The sequence below is a fragment of the Mauremys mutica genome, chromosome 4 (genome assembly GCF_020497125.1).
Source record: "Mauremys mutica isolate MM-2020 ecotype Southern chromosome 4, ASM2049712v1, whole genome shotgun sequence".
Lineage (NCBI taxonomy): Eukaryota > Metazoa > Chordata > Testudines > Geoemydidae > Mauremys > Mauremys mutica.
The window spans coordinates 144,368,732-144,390,776 of NC_059075.1; the positions used below are offsets into that span (position 1 = coordinate 144,368,732).

General features: G+C 44.1%; 1 protein-coding gene across 1 annotated transcript in view; it reads left to right on the forward strand.

Moving 5' to 3' along the window:
* Nucleotides 1-8,727: 8,727 nt before the first annotated feature.
* Nucleotides 8,728-22,045, forward strand: part of LRIG2 (leucine rich repeats and immunoglobulin like domains 2) — a 29,429-nt gene continuing 16,111 nt past the window's right edge. The window contains exons 1-11 of the mRNA XM_045015134.1: nt 8,728-8,798; nt 9,351-9,425; nt 10,087-10,221; nt 10,976-11,119; nt 11,254-11,397; nt 12,664-12,807; nt 13,039-13,182; nt 16,605-16,685; nt 17,433-17,504; nt 17,654-17,722; nt 19,379-19,542. Coding sequence (XP_044871069.1) covers nt 9,355-9,425; nt 10,087-10,221; nt 10,976-11,119; nt 11,254-11,397; nt 12,664-12,807; nt 13,039-13,182; nt 16,605-16,685; nt 17,433-17,504; nt 17,654-17,722; nt 19,379-19,542 — 1,168 coding nt within the window. The 5' untranslated portion in view covers nt 8,728-8,798; nt 9,351-9,354. The remainder of the gene's footprint in view (nt 8,799-9,350; nt 9,426-10,086; nt 10,222-10,975; nt 11,120-11,253; nt 11,398-12,663; nt 12,808-13,038; nt 13,183-16,604; nt 16,686-17,432; nt 17,505-17,653; nt 17,723-19,378; nt 19,543-22,045) is intronic.

Genomic DNA, 22,045 nt, shown 5'->3' on the forward strand with positions numbered 1-22,045 from the left:
ATGATTTGAGGCCAGCTGTTGTCTCTGGATGCAGCAGTCTCAAACATTCAAAACAAGCTGCATAATTTCAGATAATGCCTTTTTTGTCTTCAACTAAATTCTGAGTTGAGAGAGAACCAGGTTTTCAAGAAAGTACATGCATCTCTGATTAGACTATGCTTCAACACTGAATGGGACACAAACAATGTTCCCAGATTCTGGTATAAAATTAAGTGCAGAAGTTTTTTTGAGGACTCCAGTAAGAATTTTAAGATCCCATTCAGTGTTTATCCCAAATACCCATTTCTCTCTCCACTGATGAAAATAAGGTCAGTGTCCGCCATAACTATCTTCTGTGGTGTAGGGAAAAGTTAACAAATAAGGTTTCAGATGTGAGCTCACTCAAACTGGAAAGTTGTTAAAATGCTAAAGGACTGTGAAATCATGCAATTCACTTTAAATGGTGGAAATTGTTTTATATTCAAATTTGATATTTTATGAAGAGAATCATCCTTTCTCTTTTAAACAAGATCCACTCTTAGCTACTAATATGCAAGCCTAATTTAAGCATGGCATGTGTGATTGCACTTTAAGATTCTGTTTAGAAATAGCCATTAGAACACCATTTATAAACTAAGCAGTTGCTTATTCCATGGGTCAAATTGCTTATAGCCATATGCACCACCTCTTGCTCATGTGCTTGTAACTCATACAGCCTATATTTGTAGCCTCTATTAATCACTTAACCTTTTATAAGCAATGTATAAAGTGTGACTGTGTGTTATATCTCAGGGTACGTCTACACTACGGGATTATTCCGATTTTACATAAACCGGTTTAGCAAAACAGATTGTATAAAATCGATTGCACGCGGCCACACTAAACACATTAAATCGGTGGTGTGCGTCCACGGTCCAAGGCTAGCGTCGATTTCTGGAGCGTTGCACTGTGGGTAGCTATCCTGTAGCTATCCCATAGTTCCCGCAGCCTCCCCCGCCCCTTGGAATTTCCGGGTTGTGATCCCAGTGCCTGATGGGGCAAAAATCATTGTCGTGGGTGGTTCTGGGTACAGCCTCACCCCTCCCTCCCTGAAAGCAGCAGACAAGCGTTTCGCGCCTTTTTTGCTTGGTGAACTGTGCAGACGCCATAGCACAGCAAGCATGGACCCTGCTCAGCTCAGTACCGCAATCGTGCATGTTTTAAACACCTCGCGTACTCTCGTGCAGTATATGGTGAACCAGGACCTTCACACCGAGGCGAGGAGGAGGCAGATACGGCAGCGCGGCGATGACAGTGATGAGGACGTAGACACAGAATTCTCTCAAACCGCGGGCCCCTGCGCTTTGGAGATCCTGATGGTAATGGGGCAGATTCTATCCATTGAACGCCGATTTTGGGCCCGGGAAACAAGCACTGACTGGTGGGACCGCATTGTGTTGCAGGTGTGGGACGATTCCCAGTGGCTGCGAAACTTTCGCATGCGTAAGGGCACTTTCATGGAACTTTGTGACTTGCTTGCCCCTGCCCTGAAACGCCATAATACCAAGATGAGAGCAGCCCTCACAGTAGAGAAGCGAGTGGCGATAGCCCTGTGGAAGCTTGCAACGCCAGACAGCTACCGGTCAGTCGGGAATCAATTTGGAGTTGGAAAATCTACTGTGGGGGCTGCTGTGATGCAAGTAGCCAAAGCAATCACTAAGCTGCTGCTACGAAAGGTTGTGACTCTGGGAAACGTGCAGGCCATAGTGGATGGCTTTGCTGCACTGGGATTCCCTAACTGTGGGGGGGCGATAGATGGAACCCATATCCCTATCTTGGCACCGCAGCGCCAGGGCACCCAGTACGTAAACCGCAAGGGGTACTTTTCAATGGTGCTGCAAGCACTGGTGGATCACAAGGGACGTTTCACAAACATCCACGTGGGATGGCCAGGGAGGGTTCATGACGCTCGCGTCTTCAGAAGCACTACTCTGTTTAAACGGCTGCAGCAAGGGAATTACTTCCCAGACCAGAAAATAACAGTTGGGGATGTTGAAATGCCTGTCGTTATCCTGGGGGACCCAGCCTACCCCTTGATGCCATGGCTCATGAAGCCATACACAGGCAGCCTGGACAGTGGTCAGGGTCTGTTCAATTACAGGCTGAGCAAATGCAGAATGGTGGTGGAATGTGCATTTGGCCGTTTAAAGGCGCGCTGGCGGACATTACTGACTCGCTCAGACCTCAGCCAAACCAATGTCCCCTATGTTATTGCTGCTTGCTGTATTGTCCACAATCTCTGTGAGAGTAAGGGGGAGACCTTTATGGTGGGGTGGGAGGCTGAGGCAAATCACCTGGCCGCTGATTACGCGCAGCCAGACACCAGGGAGATTAGAAGAGCACACCAGGAAGCGGTGCGCATCAGAGAAGCTTTGAAAACGAGCTTCATCAATGGCCAGGGTACAGTGTGACTGCTGTGTTTGTTGATGAACACCCAACCCCCCTTGATTGACTCATTCCCTGTAAGCAACTCGCCCTCCCCCTTCGAGTACAGCTTACTTATGCAAATAAAGTCACTCTCATTTAAAAATCATGAATTCTTTATTAATTTATTATAAAAAGAGGGAGAGAAGTAAGGGTGTGGTTTGGGAGGAAGATAGGAAGGATGGAGAAGGCCATTAAAAAAATTTCACATTAACGACAGTCTTCTGGTTGGGCTGTCCACGGGGGTGGAGTGGGCGGGTGCACGGAGCCTCCCCCCACGCGTTCTTACACGTCTGGGTGAGGAGGATATGGAACATGGTGAGGGTTGAGGGTGGTTATACAGGGGCTGCAGCGGCACTCTGTGATCCTGCTGCCGTTCCTGAAGCTCCACCAGACGCCGGAGCATGTCAGTTTGATCACGCAGCAGCCCCAGAGTTCCATAATATCCGAGAACATTTCATCTCGCGTCTTCTTTTTCCTCCGCCTTATCTGTGCTAGCCTTTGGGATGGAGGAGGGATGGTTGAAAAATTTGCAGCTGCATGAGGGAGATAAATATTTAGAAAGATACATTTTACAGAACAATGGTTATACTCTTTCACAGTGAACAGCTCTATTCACCTTACATAGCACATGTGATTTCCCTACAAGGTCGCATTTTTCATCTTAATAGTGAGTGCCTGCAGCTCTGGAGTTACAGATCTCACAGACACAGGTCCAGGCATCAGAATTCAGCTTGCATGCGGCCATGGTAAGCCACTGTCTTTCGGCTTCTGCAGTGATTTACCCCTCCCCCCAATGCATGGCTAATACCACGCTAGCTCCCTGCTAATCAACACCCTTCCCACCCCCCCACCCACTGCGTGGCTGGTAGCTTGGGGAAGCCCCGCTGACCAAACACAAAAAAGATCATCGGCATTTCATTCCTCCCCTCCCCCCGCTTGGCTACGTGGAGGAAAGGATTTTTTTTTAAGCTGCTGCAGTCCACGAACCCAGTAGGAAAATGGCCATCCCCCTTAATTAAATTCCTGATTTTTAACCAGGTTATCCTGAACGATTGTGCCGTTTGACTGGAGATTAGCTAATGTAGTTCCTATATTCAAGAAGGGGAAAAAAAGTGACCCGGGTAACTACAGGCCTGTTAGTTTAACATCTGTAGTATGCAAAATCATGGAAAAATTTTTAAAAGAGAGGGTGGTTACGGAGCATGAGGCCGATGGCAACTGGGATAGATTACAGCATGGATTTACGAAAGGTAGATCGTGCCAAACCAACCTGATCTCCTTCTTTGAGAAAGTAACAGATTTTTTAGACAAGGGAAATGCGGTGGATCTAATATATCTGGATTTCAGTAAGGCGTTTGATACGGTACCGCATGAGGAATTACTGGTTAAATTGGAAAAGATGGGGATCGAAATGAAAATCCAGAGGTGGATAAGGAACTGGTTAAAGGGGAGACTGCAGAGGGTAGTATTGAAGGGGGAACTGTCGGGTTGGAGGGGGGTTACCAGTGGAGTTCCTCAAGGTTCGGTTTTGGGTCCGATTTTATTCAATCTATTTATTGCTGACCTGGGAACCAAGAGTAGGAGTGGGCTGATAAAGTTTGCGGGTGACACCAAGTTGGGAGGTATTGCCAATTCGGAAAAGGATCGGGATATCCTCCAGGGAGATTTGGATGACCTTGTAAACTGGAGTATTAGTAACAGGATGAAGTTCAATAGTGAGAAGTGTAAGGTTATGCATTTAGGGATGACTAACAAGAATTTTAGTTATAAGCTAGGGACGCACCAGTTGGAAGTAACGGAGGAGGAGAAGGACTTAGGAGTCTTGGTTGATCGTAGGATGACTATGAGTAGGCAATGTGATGTGGCCGTTAAAAAAGCTAATGCGGTCTTGGGATGCATTAGGCGAGGTATTTCTAGTAGGGATAAGGAGGTGATAGTCCCGTTATATAAGGCGTTGGTAAGACCTCATTTGGAGTATTGTGTGCAGTTTTGGTCTCCCATGTTTAAGAAGGATGAATTCAAACTGGAACAGGTACAAAGAAGGGCCACTAGAATGATCCGAGGAATGGAAGGCCTGTCGTATGAAAGGAGACTTGAGGAGCTCGGCTTGTTTTCCTTAACCAAAAGAAGGATAAGAGGAGATATGATTGCACTCTTTAAATATATCAGAGGGATAAATACCAGGGAAGGAGAGGAATTATTTCAGCTCAGTGCTAATGTGGACACGAGGACGAACGGATATAAATTGTCAGTCAGGAAATTTAGGCTTGAAATTAGACAAAGGTTTCTAACCATCAGAGGAGTGCAATACTGGAACAGCCTACCGAGGGAAACAGTGGGGGCGAAGGACCTCCATGACTTTAAGATTAAGCTAGATAAGTTTATGGAGGAGATGGTATGATAGGATAAGGGGCTTAGTCAATAGGTCAATTAAGTGCCACACTGGTAAATAGTACAATGGGTCAATGATATGATATCCTTAAGCTTTTTCCAGAGGGTATGGCTAGAGAGTCTTGCCCGCATGCTCGGGGTTCAGCTGACCGCCATATTTGGGGTCGGGAAGGAATTTTCCTCCAGGGTAGATTGGCAGTGGCCCTGGAGGTTTTTCGCCTTCCTCCGAAGCATGGGGCAGGGGTCGCTTGCTTAAGGAGTGGGTGGATCGGCATATGAGACCTGCATCTTGCAGGAGGTCAGACTAGATAATCATAATGGTCCCTTCTGATCTTGAATTCTATGATTCTATGATATCACTTTGCTGAGGATAACAGAACGAGATAAAGAACGGATGCTTCTTGAATGCCAGCAGTCACCGGGACCATACGCTGCTATGCTTTGCCACGCAATGATACCTGATTACTTGCTACATGCATGGCGTGGTAAAGTGTCCTACCATGGTGGGCGGAACAAGGCTGCCTTGCCCAGAAACCTTCTGCAAAGGCTTCTGGAGTACCTACAGGAGTGCTTCATCGAGATGTCCCTGGAGGATTTCCTCTCAATCCCCGGACATGTTAACAAACTTTTCTAAGTAACTATACTGTCTGTGAATGCATCCCAAGTCCTCAGGGCAAATCAATCATTAAAAAACGCTTGCTTAAAAAACAATGTTTGCTATTTACAAAGGTACACTCACCAGAGCTCCCTTCCATGGCGTCATTGTCTGGGATACTTGCTTGGGAGGGCTGGGAGGAGGGTAATTCCGTCAGGGTGATAAAAAGCTCCTGGCTGCTGGGGCTCACGGAGTGCTGTGTGCTCTCTGCTAGGTCTTCCTCCTCTTCTTCATCTTCATCTTCCCCGTCTGCATAAGCCTCAGCCATGGCAGAGATTACAACCCCCACCTCGGAATCCACGATCAGGGGTGGGGTACTTGTGGCGCAGCCCCCTAAAATTGCATGCAGCTCAGCATAGAAGCGGCATGTTTTTCGACCTGCCCCGGACCTTCCGTTTGCTTCTTTGGTTTTCTGGTAGGCTTGTCTGAGCTCCTTAACTTTCACTCTGCACTGCACTGAGTCCCTACTGTGGCCTTTATCCGTCATAGCCTTAGAAATTCTTTCAAATACTTTTTAATTTCGTCTTTTGGAACGCAGTTCTGTTAGCACTGAATCCTCTCCCCATATAGCGATCAGATCCAGTACCTCCCGTGCAGTCCATGCTGGGGCTCTTTTTCGATTCTCAGGAGACTGCATTGTTACCTGTGCTGATGAGCTCTGCGTGGTCACCTGTGCTCTCCACGCTGGGGAAGCAGGAAATGAATTTCAAAAGTTCGCGGGGCTTTTCCTGTCTACCTGGCCAGTGCATCCGAGTTCAGAATGCTGTCCAGAGCGGTCAGTGGTGCACTGTGGGATACCGCCTGGAGGCCAATACCGTCGATTTGCGGCCACACTAACCCTATTCCGATATGTTAATCCCGATATTAGCGCTACTCCTCTCATCGGGGAGGAATACAGAAACCGATTTAAAGAGCCATTAAAATCGATATAAGGTGCCTCCTAGTGTGGGCGGTTGTGGCGTTAAATCGGTTTTACGCTCCTAAAACCGATTTAAACGCCTAGTGTAGACCAGGCTTCAGAGGAATGCCTCTCTAGCAAAAGGAGAGCTACTATTGCTGATACCACCTTAATTTAACTGTATCATGCATAAAGCTATAATGAAAGTTCAGGGTGAAAGTATCCAGTACTTCACTGATAGGCAGGTGTGACTCAAGCTAGGTGAGACAGAACTTTCTATTTTAATAAAGACATTGTTGAAACATATAGGCATATGTCATTGGTGTGCTTGCTAGGGTGAGATAAACCGTTACCATTTCTGTTATCTGTAATGTTTCACAAAATTGCTGTTGTAGCCAGCCCTGTTCTAATATACCATGTCTGGGTTTCATCTTTGCCATGGATAGAAGCCAAAATGCATTAACAAGGTGGATTTAAAAAAAATATTTTAATGCAACAGTTCCCTCTCTGTAGTTAAGTCTAGAACCACATTTCTCTTGTCAGCCTGATTTTGGTAACCGCTGTAAATCACATCAGCCTCAGAATAGATTGTAAGCTCTTTGGAGCAGGGACTGTCTTACTATATGCTTGTCCAGTGTCCCACACGTCAGTTCGGGTTTGTAGGCCCCAATAACAATCGACATGTTAGGTCTGAGGCAAAAGCAGAGCATTTTACAAAATGTGAAGTGAATTGGGATAAGACTTAATTTTTCCTGTTTCTCTATCTACCAAACTCTTACATTCCCTTCCTACTGTTCCATTTGTCCTCCCTTTTCCTCATTAGTGTAGTCCGTAAACAAAAACAAACTAGAGCTAAAACAATGCTTCTGAATGTGCCCTAGTTTCTTTTTTCCTATCTCTTGTTTGACTCTTGCTTATGTGCTCCGTGTGCAGGGATTGTTCTTTTAAAATACATATATCTTAGCAGTTAAGGTGAGTTATCTGTCAAGGGTTTTACCATTGGGGAGGGTGAGAAAACAGGATCACTACTGCAAAAACCTTCCCAGAGGCATTGCTGGAATCTTAAAAGGGTATTGTCAGCACGTCTTTTGAAGGTGTGGGGAGCCTTTCCTAGTGAGCTTTGGAAAACTGCCATTAAACTTCCAAAAAGTGCTCATGGCAAATATTTCATATGATCTCTTTATCTATCAACCCATATTTATTTAAAAAAACAAAGGGCTTGGCTACAGTGGAGAGTTGCAGCGCTGGTGGTGGGTTTACAGCGCTGCAACTTACTCACCGTCCACACTTGCAAGGCACATACAGCGCTGCATCTCCCTGGCTGCAGCGCTGGCTGTACTCCTGCTCTGCCTCGGGTATAACTATTGCAGCGCTGGTGATGCAGCGCTGCTCCGCCAGTGTGGCCACCAAAAGCGCTGTAATTGGCCTCCAGAATTTTCCCATAATGCTTTTAACTAAAGAACTCTTTGTTTTGTTATGATGCCTCTCTTTGTTTTGTTGTGAACTTGGAGCTCCCGGAGCTGCTTATCTAAAAAACAAACACAGCCCCTGTTTGCTGTGAATGAGGCAGGCAGGGGGATGAATGTCTACAGCTAGTGTTTGCTTGAGGAGAGAAACTGCACGGCGGGGGGGGAGAGGGAGTCCGTCGGAGCAGCTGCTTATCTGGTCTGCAGGCTATTTGCATTTAAGAGTGAATGAGGGGTTGGGGAAATGGTCAGAATTTGCAAGGCAGGGAGCTGACACAGTGGGAGCATGAACGAGGAGGTGAGAGGAGCCGAGGGTTGCACTGATATCGCCTTGGGCAAACTTAAAAGAAAGGAAGGGATCGGAACTTGCAAGGCAGGGAGCTGACAGCTCCAAAAATCCACTCTCTCTCTCTCTCCCCCACGCTCCCTGTCACACTCCCATCTTTTGAAAAGCACGTTGCAGCCACTTGAACGCTGGGATAGTTGCCCATAATGCACCACTCCCAACACCGCTGCAAATGTGGCCACACTGCAGCGCTGGTAGCTGTCAGTGTGGCCCCACTCTAGCGCTTTCCCTACACAGCTGTACGAAGACAGCTGTAACTCCCAGCGCTGCACACCTGCAAGTGTAGCCAAGCCCAAAGAGGTAGTCCATTAATGGCATAAAGAGCTAGATTTTTTCCAAGTAATGAATATAGTAAGCTAGAGGGAACCTTTCTTATTGTTTGGTGTAATATGGATAATATGTTCCAAAAAATATGAAAATGGATTTGAACTGCTTGTGAATTTTAGGTGAAACAACTTGTAATGTACAGCACAACTACTTGGGTCCAGACTATAGAATAATCTCTTATTTCTATTTATTCTCCAGGGATTTAAGTCATAATCACTTACTGTCCTCTAACTGGAGCATTGATTTGTCTATTCACACACTGCAAGAAGTGTAAGTTAATCTAAGTTATCATTGTTTGTTTGTTTTAAACAATGTTGCAGAGTTCTTACATGTTCATATTTAGGATTTTAACTTATCAATTTCTACGCTCTGATTCCTAAGGCACATCAGGATGGTCTGAATTATTAAAAAATATCTGAAGCAAGGTAGCAGAAATTGACAGCCCTGTTGTAGTAGCACTGTTCGTGAAAGGCAGAGATATGTTCCACCCTCAGAACCACATTTCAGCAGGAAGCATAGAAATCTAGTCCTCATTCCATTATTTTAAAATAGAAACAGGGCATCACTTTGTTTTGAATGTAGCTAATTTTTAGATGCCATTAAATTAAATTAACTACCTAAAGCAGTTCTGTTTTTGGATTGCTGAATCTTCCAAACTTTTGTTACTAAACTAGCTCTTAAAGGGTCTACCAGCACTGTCTACTGCAAAATGTCATTCATGTAGCTAAAGTGTTCACAATGCTATAGTATCAAGAGAAATGTTCAGCTGTCTAGAACGGCTTTTCCCTTTTTGAAGTGTCAGTAAAGAAATCTCTTTTTCAGGAAGATGAATTACAATGAGCTAAGTGAAATTCCCTACTTTGGAGAACCAACTTCTAATATTACTATTCTGTCATTGTAAGTAAATATTTAAAGTTGAAAAAATTGCTTTCTCTTATAAGCAAGTGAAAAAGTTTGTCTCAAAGGAATTGAAAGCAGCTAATTTTTAAAAAAATAAACTTGTTTAAATATCTTTCTGTTTAAAATGCTTCAAGGCAGATATACAGCACTTTTTTTTAAAGCACACATCCCCACAAAAAACATTAGTAACACAATTGACCAAAAGTTAACTCTAAATCACCCGCGAATGCAAGCTACTGGGGGGGAGAGGAGAGAGAGTGGGGGATTTCTGTCGTGCAGTCTGATAAACAAACCTGAGGTGCTTTGACGCGGGGGGGGGGGGGGGGGTGTCTGTTCCAGACTCAAGGACTCCCACAGAAAACAGCTTACCTCCAGCCCCCCAGGGGCTAAAATCTGACTGTTTAAAAAAAAAAAAAAAAAAAAAAAAAGCACCTTTACTGTCAGGATGGTTGTGGGGAGGGGACTTCCAACATTGCCAGGACCTGAAATAAGGTTTTATGGATCTTAACACCCGGAACGGTACATTAGATTTTTTTTTTTAACTCAGACATGGGTTATTAATCCTAATCCTTGGACCCCTAATTATAGCTAGTTATGGTACTCATCCCTAGTGGTGGTCTGGTGATTGTCCTCATGTTGCTGTTTCTTTTGTTTGTAGAGTACACAATACAATTCCAGAGATAAATGCTGAGCAGCTCCAACTTTACCTTTCGTTGGAGAACCTAGACCTTAGCTCTAACCTCATATCAGAAATTAAAGCTTCTTCATTCCCACGAATGCAGTTGAAGTACCTGTAAGTATAATGAGGTAACTGATTTGTAGTGTGCTGAAAGTACATAGTTACATTGTAGTACAACCTAACAGCACCTTTTTCCCCATGGTAAAAAAGGATATGAGAACTAGTGGCTGGGGTTGGGAGTCAGAAGGAGTCTTTTTCCCCACCCAGGCTGAATTGTTGACCAGCCATGTGCTTCTTATGTAGGCAGTGTTATAAACGTGTTTGTACTTTACATACCGATAGGAATCATGATCCCTTGCCTCAAAGAGCCTTACGGCCAAAGGTCCCATCTATAGTAGGGTACTGACCTATTGCATAGAGCAACGTGTGCCTCTGAACTGTACAGCTGCTAGTGTAGATGGGACAAAATCACTTAAAACACAATGGTACCAAGTCATACTCATGCTTTCTCAGGTTGTGTTGAAAAGGGTTTGTCCCATCTACACTAGCAGTGACTTTCCTATACTAACATGCTTGTGTCTGACAGCCAGCATTGGGTAACTTCCTAGTGTACCCTGGTTTTTGCTGACCTTGGCCAGGTCACTTGATTGTCCTTGTCTTAGTCATGTCTGCTCTTGCCTGTTCTCCCTTTTTGGATTAAATAGGTTAACCCATGATACCAGAACTTGAATTCCTGAAACTAGGGACTTGATGAGGCCAAGTAACTTTACAAGAAATTAGTTGTAATACAAATATTAATTTGACATTCTTATGCAATTTTAAAGTAGAATTTTCCATGTTGAGAATATCTTTTCTCCTCCTTTCTTAGGAATCTGAGTAACAACAGAATAACTACCCTAGAAGCAGGCTGCCTTGATAACTTATCCAGTTCTCTAGTGGTGGTGAAACTAAACAGAAACAGAATTAGTATGATTCCACCAAAGATCTTCAAATTGCCTCACGTGCAATTCCTGTAAGTGATGTCCCTTAAACTCAATGAACAATGTTTAAAATTGTATCATTTGCTTGAGAATGTGTTCTTGGTAGATGCAAGTGTTTCTTAGTGAAAGAGATCTAAACGCTTACGGCTAACTTACTTTATTTAAGGGAACTTAAAAGGAACCGGATTAAAATAGTGGAAAGTCTTACATTCCAGGGTCTGGAATCCTTAAAGTCATTAAAAATGCAGCGCAATGGGATTAGCAAACTAATGGATGGAGCATTCTTTGGACTGGATAATATGGAAGAACTGTAAGTATGGCTGCTCATAGCATTTTGTTAGGTGTCCTCTTCAGGCACCAACGGGGAAAGTGGGTCCTCACTGTGTGTCTCATGATGCCAGGCTTCACTGGAATAGTTGATGAGTGGTACAGAAAACGCGTTTACATTTCTACTCTTCCCTGGGGAAGCTTATGGCTTCACATCTTTCATGGTAACCCCAAAGAGGATGTAAAGATATTACGGTCTCTCTCCTTTCTACCAGCATAGCTCCATTCACCAAGGTGATTCAGAAAGTGTCACCCTCTTGCTACTCCATTGATGGAATCTGTTTCCAGTATTCTTAAGATTTCTCCAGTCTTCTCACTGTAATGCACAGCTATTGAGTAACCTGTATCCTTATATGGTAGTTACATATCAATCCCTACAGTCTCAGCTCTGTTACTGTGGCCCCAGCTATTGGTGCTGTCCCAAAGCTATGATTAGGTATGCATTTTGCCTTCCCAACCTATCCCTGAACCACTGTTCTCCAAAGAATATAGAAATGAAACAATCATTTCTGATTGGTTATCTGATGGCATTACAAATAGGACTGCCTTCCAACTAAGGTATGATTGATATTAAAGCTTGGTGTCCCCATAAGTTCAGTGTCCATTGGGAAGTCTCCCAGAAACTTTCCAAGGGAATCTTAAGTTCAGACTCTCGCTCAGTTTTACTACTCTTGCCATCATATGAAGAACTAAGAAATGAAATTCTGCGAACTACTCCATTAAAAAAAAATGTTACGGGGGTGAGGGGTTGGGGATGGGAAGGGGAAGCGACCTGGAATCTCTTATAATACCTAGGTACAAGTGAGAATGCTAATAATCCTGGACTTGCTTTATGTTAGTGGTTTAACTATAAGGTCTTGATTTTTAAGGGGTATGAGTGTTTGAATGACACAGGGGGATCTCATATGAATCACCCAAGCAGTGCTATCAAGAGATTTTAATAGAGTTGGTTTAAAACAAGAGGCCATATCTTCTACTGGATAGAACAGAGAATTTTTGAGTTAAGAATAGAAGCCAGGATTCTGACTGTGCCACTGGTTCACTGTGACCTTGGGCAGTCATTTACCCTTTTTGTGGGCATCCATTTACTCCTCTGGCCTCTATAACAAGGGTATAATCTTGTCTATCCCACAGGAGTGCTACAAGGCTTAATGTTAGCAAATCACTAAGATCAACTGATGGGAAGTGCTATAAAAATGTTACTCATTGAATATCTACTTGGAAAACATTTTCTTCTCTAATTCTTTAGAGAACTGGAACATAATAACCTGACAGAAATAAACAAGGGCTGGTTGTATGGCTTACGAACATTGCAACAACTCTACGTTAGCCAAAATGCCATTAACAGGATCAGTCCAGATGCATGGGAATTCTGCCAGAAACTTTCTGAACTGTAAGTGCTGGGCTGCATTTCAGTGGGGACTTCATGATTTTGGCTAGAACCTCCATAGAAAATGCTGCATCTCTTTTTGCTAGGCCTTTGTCAAAACATTCTAATAGAATGTTTAAGTGAAAATAAATCTGAACAGGGAATCTTGATTTCTGATGACCTCGTTGTCTGATATTCTTGCCTTCAGTTAGTCTCTTGTCTCTTCTCCTTACTGTGTACACTTAATGTTTCTAGAGACTTGTCGTACAACCAGCTGACCCGCCTGGATGAGTCTGCCTTTGTGGGACTTGGCTTACTGGAGAAATTAAATCTAGGTGACAACAGAATCATTCACATTGCTGATGGTGTCTTTAAAGGGCTGTCAAATCTTCGAACGCTGTAAGTGCAGAAAGGTTCCAGTTTAAAAATTCCTGTTTACTTCTGCGAGCTTCCTTAGTTGTAAAGCAAAGGCTGTGATCGCTACTGATCGTGTGAGCCTGTAAAGCTGTCAATAGGAGCCTTAGTCCCTGCGGTGCTGCCCTCTTGCCTTTGAAGGGATGGGGGCAGGGGAGGCTCCAGACCCCAGCATGCCAACCGCGTGCTTGGGGCACCATGCCGCGGGGGGCGCTCTGCCAGTCGCTGGGAGGGCGGCAGGCAGGCGGCCTTCGGTGGCATGCCTGTGGAGGGTCCGCTGGTCCCGCGGCTCCGGTGGACCTCCCACAGGCCCCGTGGCTTCCGTGGAGCCGCGGGACCGGCGGACCCTCCGTAGGCACGCCTGCGGGAGGTCCACCGGAGCCGCGGGACCGGCGACCGGCAGAGCGCCCCCTGCAGCATGCCGCCGTGCTTCGGGTGGCGAAATGTCCAGAGCCGCCCCTGGATGGGGGCATTGAGAGGGCTGTCCTGTAGGAGTAATTGCTGCCCAGAGTCTTAAGCTTTTTTTAAAAAAAACCCACTAACTTTAGTGTTGGCGGTAGGCAGCAGCTTGATAGGAGAGTATCCTGTTAACCAACAGTAAGAGTCAGTGCACACCATCCTACAGGGTCCTTGAAAACCTGCTTTGAAGGCGCTACCTCTCTGCAGGGGACACTGAAAGTGGTCTAATCATCCTTTTCATTCAGTAAGCCAACACAAGTATCAGTTGTGAGGATGCCTTGTCAACTTGGGCCCAAATGTTGCTTTTAACTCACTCAGTTTACAGTGACTGGGTACCATGGGAATAAACATGTAAACCAACATAAATAAATAGTGAATCCATGTTAAGCATAAAAATTACTGTTTAGGCCTTCCCCCTTTTCTGCCCTCCACACATGCTCACTTCACAATGCATATATAACATAACAGTGCAGAAAGATTTGCCACCTCTATTCTAAGGTGTAACTGTGCACATATTTTCATAGCTTTATTAATACATGTAACTCTGGATTTAGCCAGCAATGATTCAATCCTGGTTCTTGCTAAAAACATCCTCAGACCTGAATGCTTCTAATGGTTCTACACAAAGCTAGCTGAAAGAGTGCAAGTTTATAACCCTTCCGTCAGTTCATTAAGAAAGTGCCTATTTAGGCAAAATCACTGGACACTTATGTAAGCAGTCATATTCTGTTAACCTTAATGCAACCTTTTAATGAAACAATTAAAACTAATCTCTTAGATTTAGAGTAGCATGAAAAAGAACAAGAGCAGATTAATTAGTAGATTTTTGTTGGGCTCTTAAAGGGCGTCAAACAGCTAACAGGCAGGCCGTTTGGTTCAGGGTCACCGAATGTTCGCAGACAAGGGAGCAATGGTGATTAACGAGGCTCTGAGCATTCATGCCTCACAGCGCATGAGGAGCAAATTCTGTCAGCTCAGACAATAAGTTCTATTTCCCCTTCTCCTTTCCCTCTTGGTGCTTTACCAACAAAAACAAAACACCAAATTGGTCCAAATAACACACACACTGGGCAGATGGAGGACTAACAATGGAAATTAATTGTGTGTCTTGGTGAGTGTATACCTGTGCTAAGATTGACTTAAGTATTATTCTTTGTACCCTATGCTCTTAAACGCTTCTTCTTTTAAAGATAGTAAACTTATAGGGTAACCACACAGAAACTGCAGATGATATATGGGTTATATATTCCGTGGATTAAGAATATGTGCAAAATAGAAATCAGATATCTAAAAACAACAGAAGTTCAAAAGTCTTAAATCTTATCACCTTGTTTACTTTATAATAATATGTCTGACTGGGCATTAACCCTCCAAAGCTGTAAACTTGGCTGACCTAGAGAGTATTCCAGAAGTAGGTATTGCTGCATTTATTCCCATGTAACCACAGCATCACTTACTTGGAACAACTTTCTGATAGAACCTCACTTTAGGGATGTGTATGTTGCCTACCCCATAAACAAGTCTTCAAAGAGAAACTCTCTAATTTAGCATCAAAATTACTTTGGGTCTAGATTATGCAGTCTTTGCTCCCAGTGGTGAGCACTGCTACCCATTGTAGTTGGTGGGTCTGTTGTGTGCACCAGCACTCGCCAGCATGAGTTAAGTTCCACGTTCTAGTTCTTCGTTAGTAATGGTGGAATTCTGGGCATCCTGGATTAAAAGGAAAGTTAATGAATAGTTCCTACCTGTGGAACGTGTTTCTGCAGGTGCTGAGCCAATTACTTCAGGATTACAAAACGAATAAGAATGGCTACTGCCACGGGCAAAATACTGGACTAGGTAGACTTTTGGTCTGTTTCAGTATATTAATGTCTATAAAGTAAAACTTCCATTCTAAGCAATGCTAACTATGGTTCTGTTTCACCATAAATACAGCAAAGGAAATAATTTTTTTTATATTAAATGAGGCTAGGAAATTGAACTCACTATTGTCCTTAATTTTATTTAGTGTTCTTATGGCAGTTGATTTGTTGCACATGAGCGCTATTGTACTGATAAATGTCTATATTTTAATTAAACATCAATTGTTTTGCATTAATATTTCTCCCTCACAACTCACTGGTATATCTGCAAATACCTCTGTATCCTAAGATATTAAAAGGCAGATGAGAAGGGTCTCTCTAAAGGGAAAATCCTAGGTAAATCTGACTTTTGGTTTAAAAGGAACTCTACTGAATCTATTATTATCCCCCCCCCCTCCTTATTCCCCCCTCAGTGAATCATTTAATAATCCCTCCCAAACCAGGGAGTGCTGTATTGGTTTTAGTATAGAACAGCAGACTAAGTTGTAAGGGCAGAAGTGCTGTGCAGGGGTCAAGCAGAAATCCCATTAGCTGGTAACAAGATTTGTGAGCAGAACACCCGTGCTGTATTGCAAATCTCCTACTTCATGCTTGGCAGCCCTATGCTACAACCTGTATGTAATCTTTTAATATGCTAACGTTATCACAAGCCTGTCACTTGGAAGATTAACACTATGAACTTATTGCTTAATTCACTTACACAAGCCAGCTCGCTTCAGGAGCTCCTCCCAGTCTCTACTAAATAGTCCATGTCACATGGTGATCACTAGCCAGACTATTGGTCTTTCTCTTGATTGGATATTTGGTACTGTACCTCAGAGCTTCTTGGTTTTCTTTGTGATTCAGCCTGTGGTGCTGTGACTTTAGGCAATTCACTTACCCACCTTGCAACATTTGTTTCCCCATCTGTATAATGGGGTGTTTATCTTCCTGCAGGGATGTTGAGGCTCAGTGTTTGTAAAGTACTATGCAGTAGCACATTACTACTTATACACAAAGAAATTCTGTATCCCTAGTCATTAGTAACTAGCAATGATGAATATAATTTTTCCCAGGCATGTAAATGAGGTATTTCTACTCTTGTAGAGATTTGCGGAACAACGAGATCTCTTGGGCCATAGAAGATTCGAATGAAGCCTTTGCAGGTCTCAGCAGCCTCAACAAATTGTATGTATTACAAGCCCTGGAAATGACCTCTTTCCAAGGCATTGGAATAGAAATGAAGCCAGAAATATTTTTAATAGGGCATAGTTTGAACGCAAATATGATTAAGTCTGAGAAAAGCCTTTTCTGTTAAGAACATTTGTATTCAGTGTAGTCCCTGTACTAAGTAACTTAGGCTAGGAAATTGAACTCTTTGCTTAACAATAGTATTCAGGAGTGGGTGTCTCTGATATAGTATTGAAAATGATGGAAGTACCTGTAGGATAAAATCACTTCCACTATCATTTCAGAAAACATGATTTGAGACCTGAAGTCTGTTATGCATTCTAAAATTACTGTCTGGGCTATACCTGAGGAAAGCTTTAAGTGCCAGTAGATTTTCAGGTAAAAGCTTTGCTGAAAATCATTGTTGGCAATTCAACTTCCTAACAGTCAGAGCTAATGAAATTTACTTTCATCCTTTGAAAGGGCTACTAATTAGCGCCCTTTGGTTCACTTCAGCAGGTTCTTGTCAGAATATTTCACCTTATTTTAAAATCCTTTTGGAAAAGCAGTTACCATGTTCTTGGGTGGGAGTGTCACTGGTATGCATGCAGAACTCCTTCATACTAATGGGAAACTTGCATCCAGGTAAAGAGAGACCTAGCAGCCCTTGTTCACATTGGCTGACACTACGCCACGTTATATTGTATTAAAATATTTTGTCTGTTAAAGTCGTCTTTGTTGGGGGTTGGGGCGGTTGTCTTACAGAATCTTGCAAGGAAACCAGATCAAATCAATTACAAAGAAAGCATTCTCTGGTCTTGAAGCACTTGAACATCTGTAAGTACTTTGTTTTGTAGTTTTTGTAGCTTTTTCTGTTTATCAACCTCAGACATGTCTCTTCTTCAAACATGCAAATGTCACAACTGTTCACCGTTCGAATGTGAAATGAAATTTTCCCACTGTGACTCTTCTTGCTTAATTTACAGAGATTTGAACAACAATGCAATAATGTCTATCCAAGAAAATGCTTTTGCTCAGACTCACTTTAGTGAATTGTAAGTATATTTCTTTATTACAAGTTAGACCATATTGTGTCCCTTATAGACTTTCCTACAGTTTTGCTTAAATATGTTCCACTTCTGTTACAAAATATCAGTAAAACAAAGTAGGCATCAGTGGTGGTAATTTCTATGTAAAAATTAAATTTTTAACAATGGCTATAGGGTTTATCTAATGCCTGCTAGAATTTATATCGTCTCTTCCTGAACATAATTACTATAAACTACAATACTTCCTTGCAGTGTTTTTCCAACTCCTTTGCTCTTTCATCTTGAGAGCGGTTCATGAGAACTCTTGCTTCGGGGTGTTGGTGTTTAAAGCAGTGCTCTGATTAATAAAAAGCTGGGGTTAGCTTTTGTTATCCCCGCAATGGCAGGAGCCAGACTTCCTGGGTGTCTATAATTGGATTTGTCACTTGGTGTTGGGAAATTCTTATCTGTATTTTTCTGTTTGACAATCCCTTGTGATGGCACGGAACCAGGTTGCAAATCAGGACTGTACTCCACCAGGCTTGGTGGAATCAAATTTATCTGCTGTAAAATATACACTAAAAATGGAAAGTGAGGAATGTTCTGAAAACATATTAGAATGTGGGGGGGGGATTAAAAAAAAAAGTTTTAATATTTGTGCATGTCTGCTTTGAAATAGAACACAGAGGAAGTCTTTATATTCCTTAATGGTCCAACATGCAGACTGATGCTGTTATGGTCATTAATGTGGCTCTTAGCAGTACCCCACTCCTTATTACAAAATTAAATGCTTCATGTGGCCCCTCTGAGACTAAATTAAAGCTTTTGACTTGCCTACTCAAAAATCTAGCCTGGTTTTCAGACAATTAAGAGACAAAAGCCTCAGATGATATTCCCTGTATAAAAAATTCAAAACATCTTGGAACTTGGCCAGTGAACTGGAGAAAGGGCCAAACGGAAACCTTTCCAGGGGGCTTGACTAGCCTCATGTTTTGAACCCCCTTTAGGGGGGAAAAGGCCTCATATAAACTTCAGCAATACAGAGATTTTACTAGCTCAGCAAATACACTTGCCAAAGCCACATGTGGTCTTTAAACGTGTAGAATGTTATATAATGTTGAGAGACCCACTCACCCAGTGATACTCTATGGGAGTATAATTCATAGCTCTGTAGAAGATGAAGTCTGAATATCATGTAATCTGTCTTAAAAAAAATATCCATTTAGTTAATCCTGGCCAGATGGGCTATTACTTAGTTTCACATAAGCTTCACTGAGAGAAGGAAGGTAGTGAGACATGCTTTCTACATTAGGCACTCATGTGAGACTTTATTCACTGTCTTGTATGTTTTTAAAATGATGAGTTGTCATTCATGGACAAGAGTGGATATTGCTGAAAGGAATCCCTTATTCTTTGGTACATGCCCTTCCTGGTTCTAAGTAAATAATCCCCAGATTCACTCCCCAGAAGGGGTGAATAATTTTTTCGGCCCAGTAAAGACTTCCTGATATGGCATTTACTGACAGCAGCCGGTAGGTATCCAAAGATCCAGATACTGTGGTGGTGGGCACTTTGTTTGTATGTGCCAGTGGTGTTCGGCTGCTTTATGTCACCACAATATCATAGATGAGAAATGAGTAAATTAAAATGAATGACTTTTCCTTTTTAACCTTGTTTCTGCAGGATGTTGAACACCAGCAGCCTTCTCTGTGACTGCCAGTTGAAATGGCTGCTTCAGTGGCTCGTTGACAGCCATTTACAACAGGCTGTAAATGTTAGCTGTGCTCACCCTGAATGGCTAGCGGGACAAAGCATTCTCAATGTGAATCCTGAAGACTTTGTCTGTGGTTTGTATTCTTAATGACTTTGACTTAGGGGTATGGTAGTACCTAAGTAGAAATGCACCCTTCTTGGAAACCAGACATTCATGTTGAATTGAAGGAGATTATTGGGCTAAGTAATGGAGACAAAGAATTAATTTGTATGTGCATGCATCACTTGGTCTACCATCGCTTTTTGGTTTGGCTCTTTCCATGGCTCTATATTTTTCCCCAGTTCCCTGGTTTCTATTGCACTGAGGCACTGTATAGTCTACTATAAGATTCTTCATCAATGATTTAGATAATGGCATAGAGAGTACACTTATAAAGTTTGTGGACGATACCAAGCTGGGAGGAGTTGCAAGTGCTTTGGAAGATAGAATTATAATTCAAAATGATCTGGACAAACTGGAGAAATGGCCTGAAGTAAATGGGATGAAATTCAATAAGGACAAATGCAGAGTACTTCACTTAGGAAGGAACAATCAGTTGCACACATACAAAATGGGAAATGACTGTGTAGGAAGAAGTATTGCGGAAAGGGATGTGGCGGTCATAGTGGGCCACAAGCTAAATGAGTTAACAGTGTAAGATTGTTGCAAAAAAAGCAAACCTCATTCTGGGATGTAATAGCAGGAGTATTGTAAGCAAGACACAAGAAGTAATTCTCCCACTCTACTCCGCGCTGATTAGGCCTCAACTGGAGTATTGTGTCCAGTTCTGGGTGCCACATTTGAGGACAGATTAGAGACTCTAGAGAAGAGCAACAAAAACGATTAAAGGTTTAGAAAACATGACCTATGAGGAAAGATTGAAAAAATTGGGTTTGTTTAGTCTGGAGAAGAGAAGGCTGAGAGGGGACGTAAGTTTTTTCAAGTATATAAAAGGTTGTTATAAGGAGGAGGGAGAAAAATTGTTCTTAACCTCTGAAGATAGGACAAGAAGCAATGGGCTTAAATTGCAGCAAGGGAGGTTTAGCTTGGATATTAGGAAAAACTTCTGAATTGTCAGGGTTGTGGAATCTCCATCATTGGAGATTTTTAAGAGCAGGTTGGACAAACACCTCTCAGGGATGGTCTAGATCAGGGGTCGGCAACTTTTCAGAAGTGGGGTGCCGAGTCTTCATTTATTCACTCTAATTTAAGGTTTCGCGTGCCAGTGATACATTTTAATGTTTTTAGAAGGTCTCTCTAAGTCTATAAACTATTGTTGTAAATAAAGTAAACACGTTTTTTAAAAAATGTTTAAGAAGCTTCATTTAAAATTAAATTAAAATGCAGATCTTATCAGTTTAATGCAGTGGTTCTTAACCTGGGGTGCACGCACCCCCTGGGGCAGGGGCAGGGCCAGTGCAAGGATATTTTACACCCTAGGAAAAACTTCCACCTTGTGCGCCGCCCCCCCACCCCCATCCCGCACATCGATTCATTGAGGGGCAAATCCCAACGAGCCTTTATAGACCCCAGGGGCCAGCCATGCCCAGGGGCTGCTCCCCAAACCAGGTCTCCCCTCCCCGCACCCTGAATTCCCCTGGAGGGTGCACAGCCCCCCCGCGAGCCCTCCCCGCCCCGAGTCCACTCACTGGCTTTGCCGGGCTTGGGCTGCTGCAGCAGCTCGGCAGGGAGGAGCCGCCTTTCGGAGGCACCGGAGAGCCAGAGCGTCCCACTTGCGGCAGCAGCAAGCCCCAGCCATGGAGGAGCCAGTGCGGTGCAGCAGGGCAGCAGCCCTGCAAAGGCGGCGGCACCACTAGCGGGGAGCAGCTGCGCCCCCTTGCCCCTCCTGCCCAGGCTGCGGCCCAGCGCACCCCCCCACCCTGGGAGCTCCTGCAGGCTGTATGGATGTATGCGGGTGGCAGCCTCCATGCGCCCCCCGGCTCTCCCCTCGCCGAGGGTTACCATATTTCAACAATCAAAAGAGAAGGGAGAGCCCTGCCCTAGCCCCACCCCCATCCACTCCCTCCCACTTCCCACCCCGATTGCCCTGGTCAGAACCCCCAACCCCCCCTGCTCCTTGTCCCCTGACTGCCACAACCCTTATCCACACCCCCGTCCCCAGACAGACCCCTGGGGACTCCCCCGACCCATCCAACCTTCCCCCTGCTCCCTGACTGCCCCCCCGGGACTCCTCTTACCAGGCCCATGCCGGTCAGACGCTGGCTCCACGTGGAGGCAAAACTCCATGTGGACTGCTGAGGCAGCGGGAGTGGGGGAGCTGCAAGAGGGGCAGCAGTGGCGGCTCACACTTCCGTGAGCCGCAGAACCAAGCACAGTGAGAGGAGAGCCGGGGGGTGTGCCTGCCTGGGCTGTGGCCCAATTACCCCCCCCCGGGGGGGTGGGCTCCCGCAGCGAATGCATGCGGGCAGCTCCCCCCATGCGCCCCCTGCTCACCGCGCTCGGGCTCTACGGCTCCCCGGAGTGTGAGCTGCCGCCACCGCCCCTCCCACAGGAGGCTCAGGGCCCCACGCCTCATTGGCTCTCGCTCCCGGAGCCGCAGAACCCGACCACAGTGAGGGGGGAGCTAGGGGGCGTGC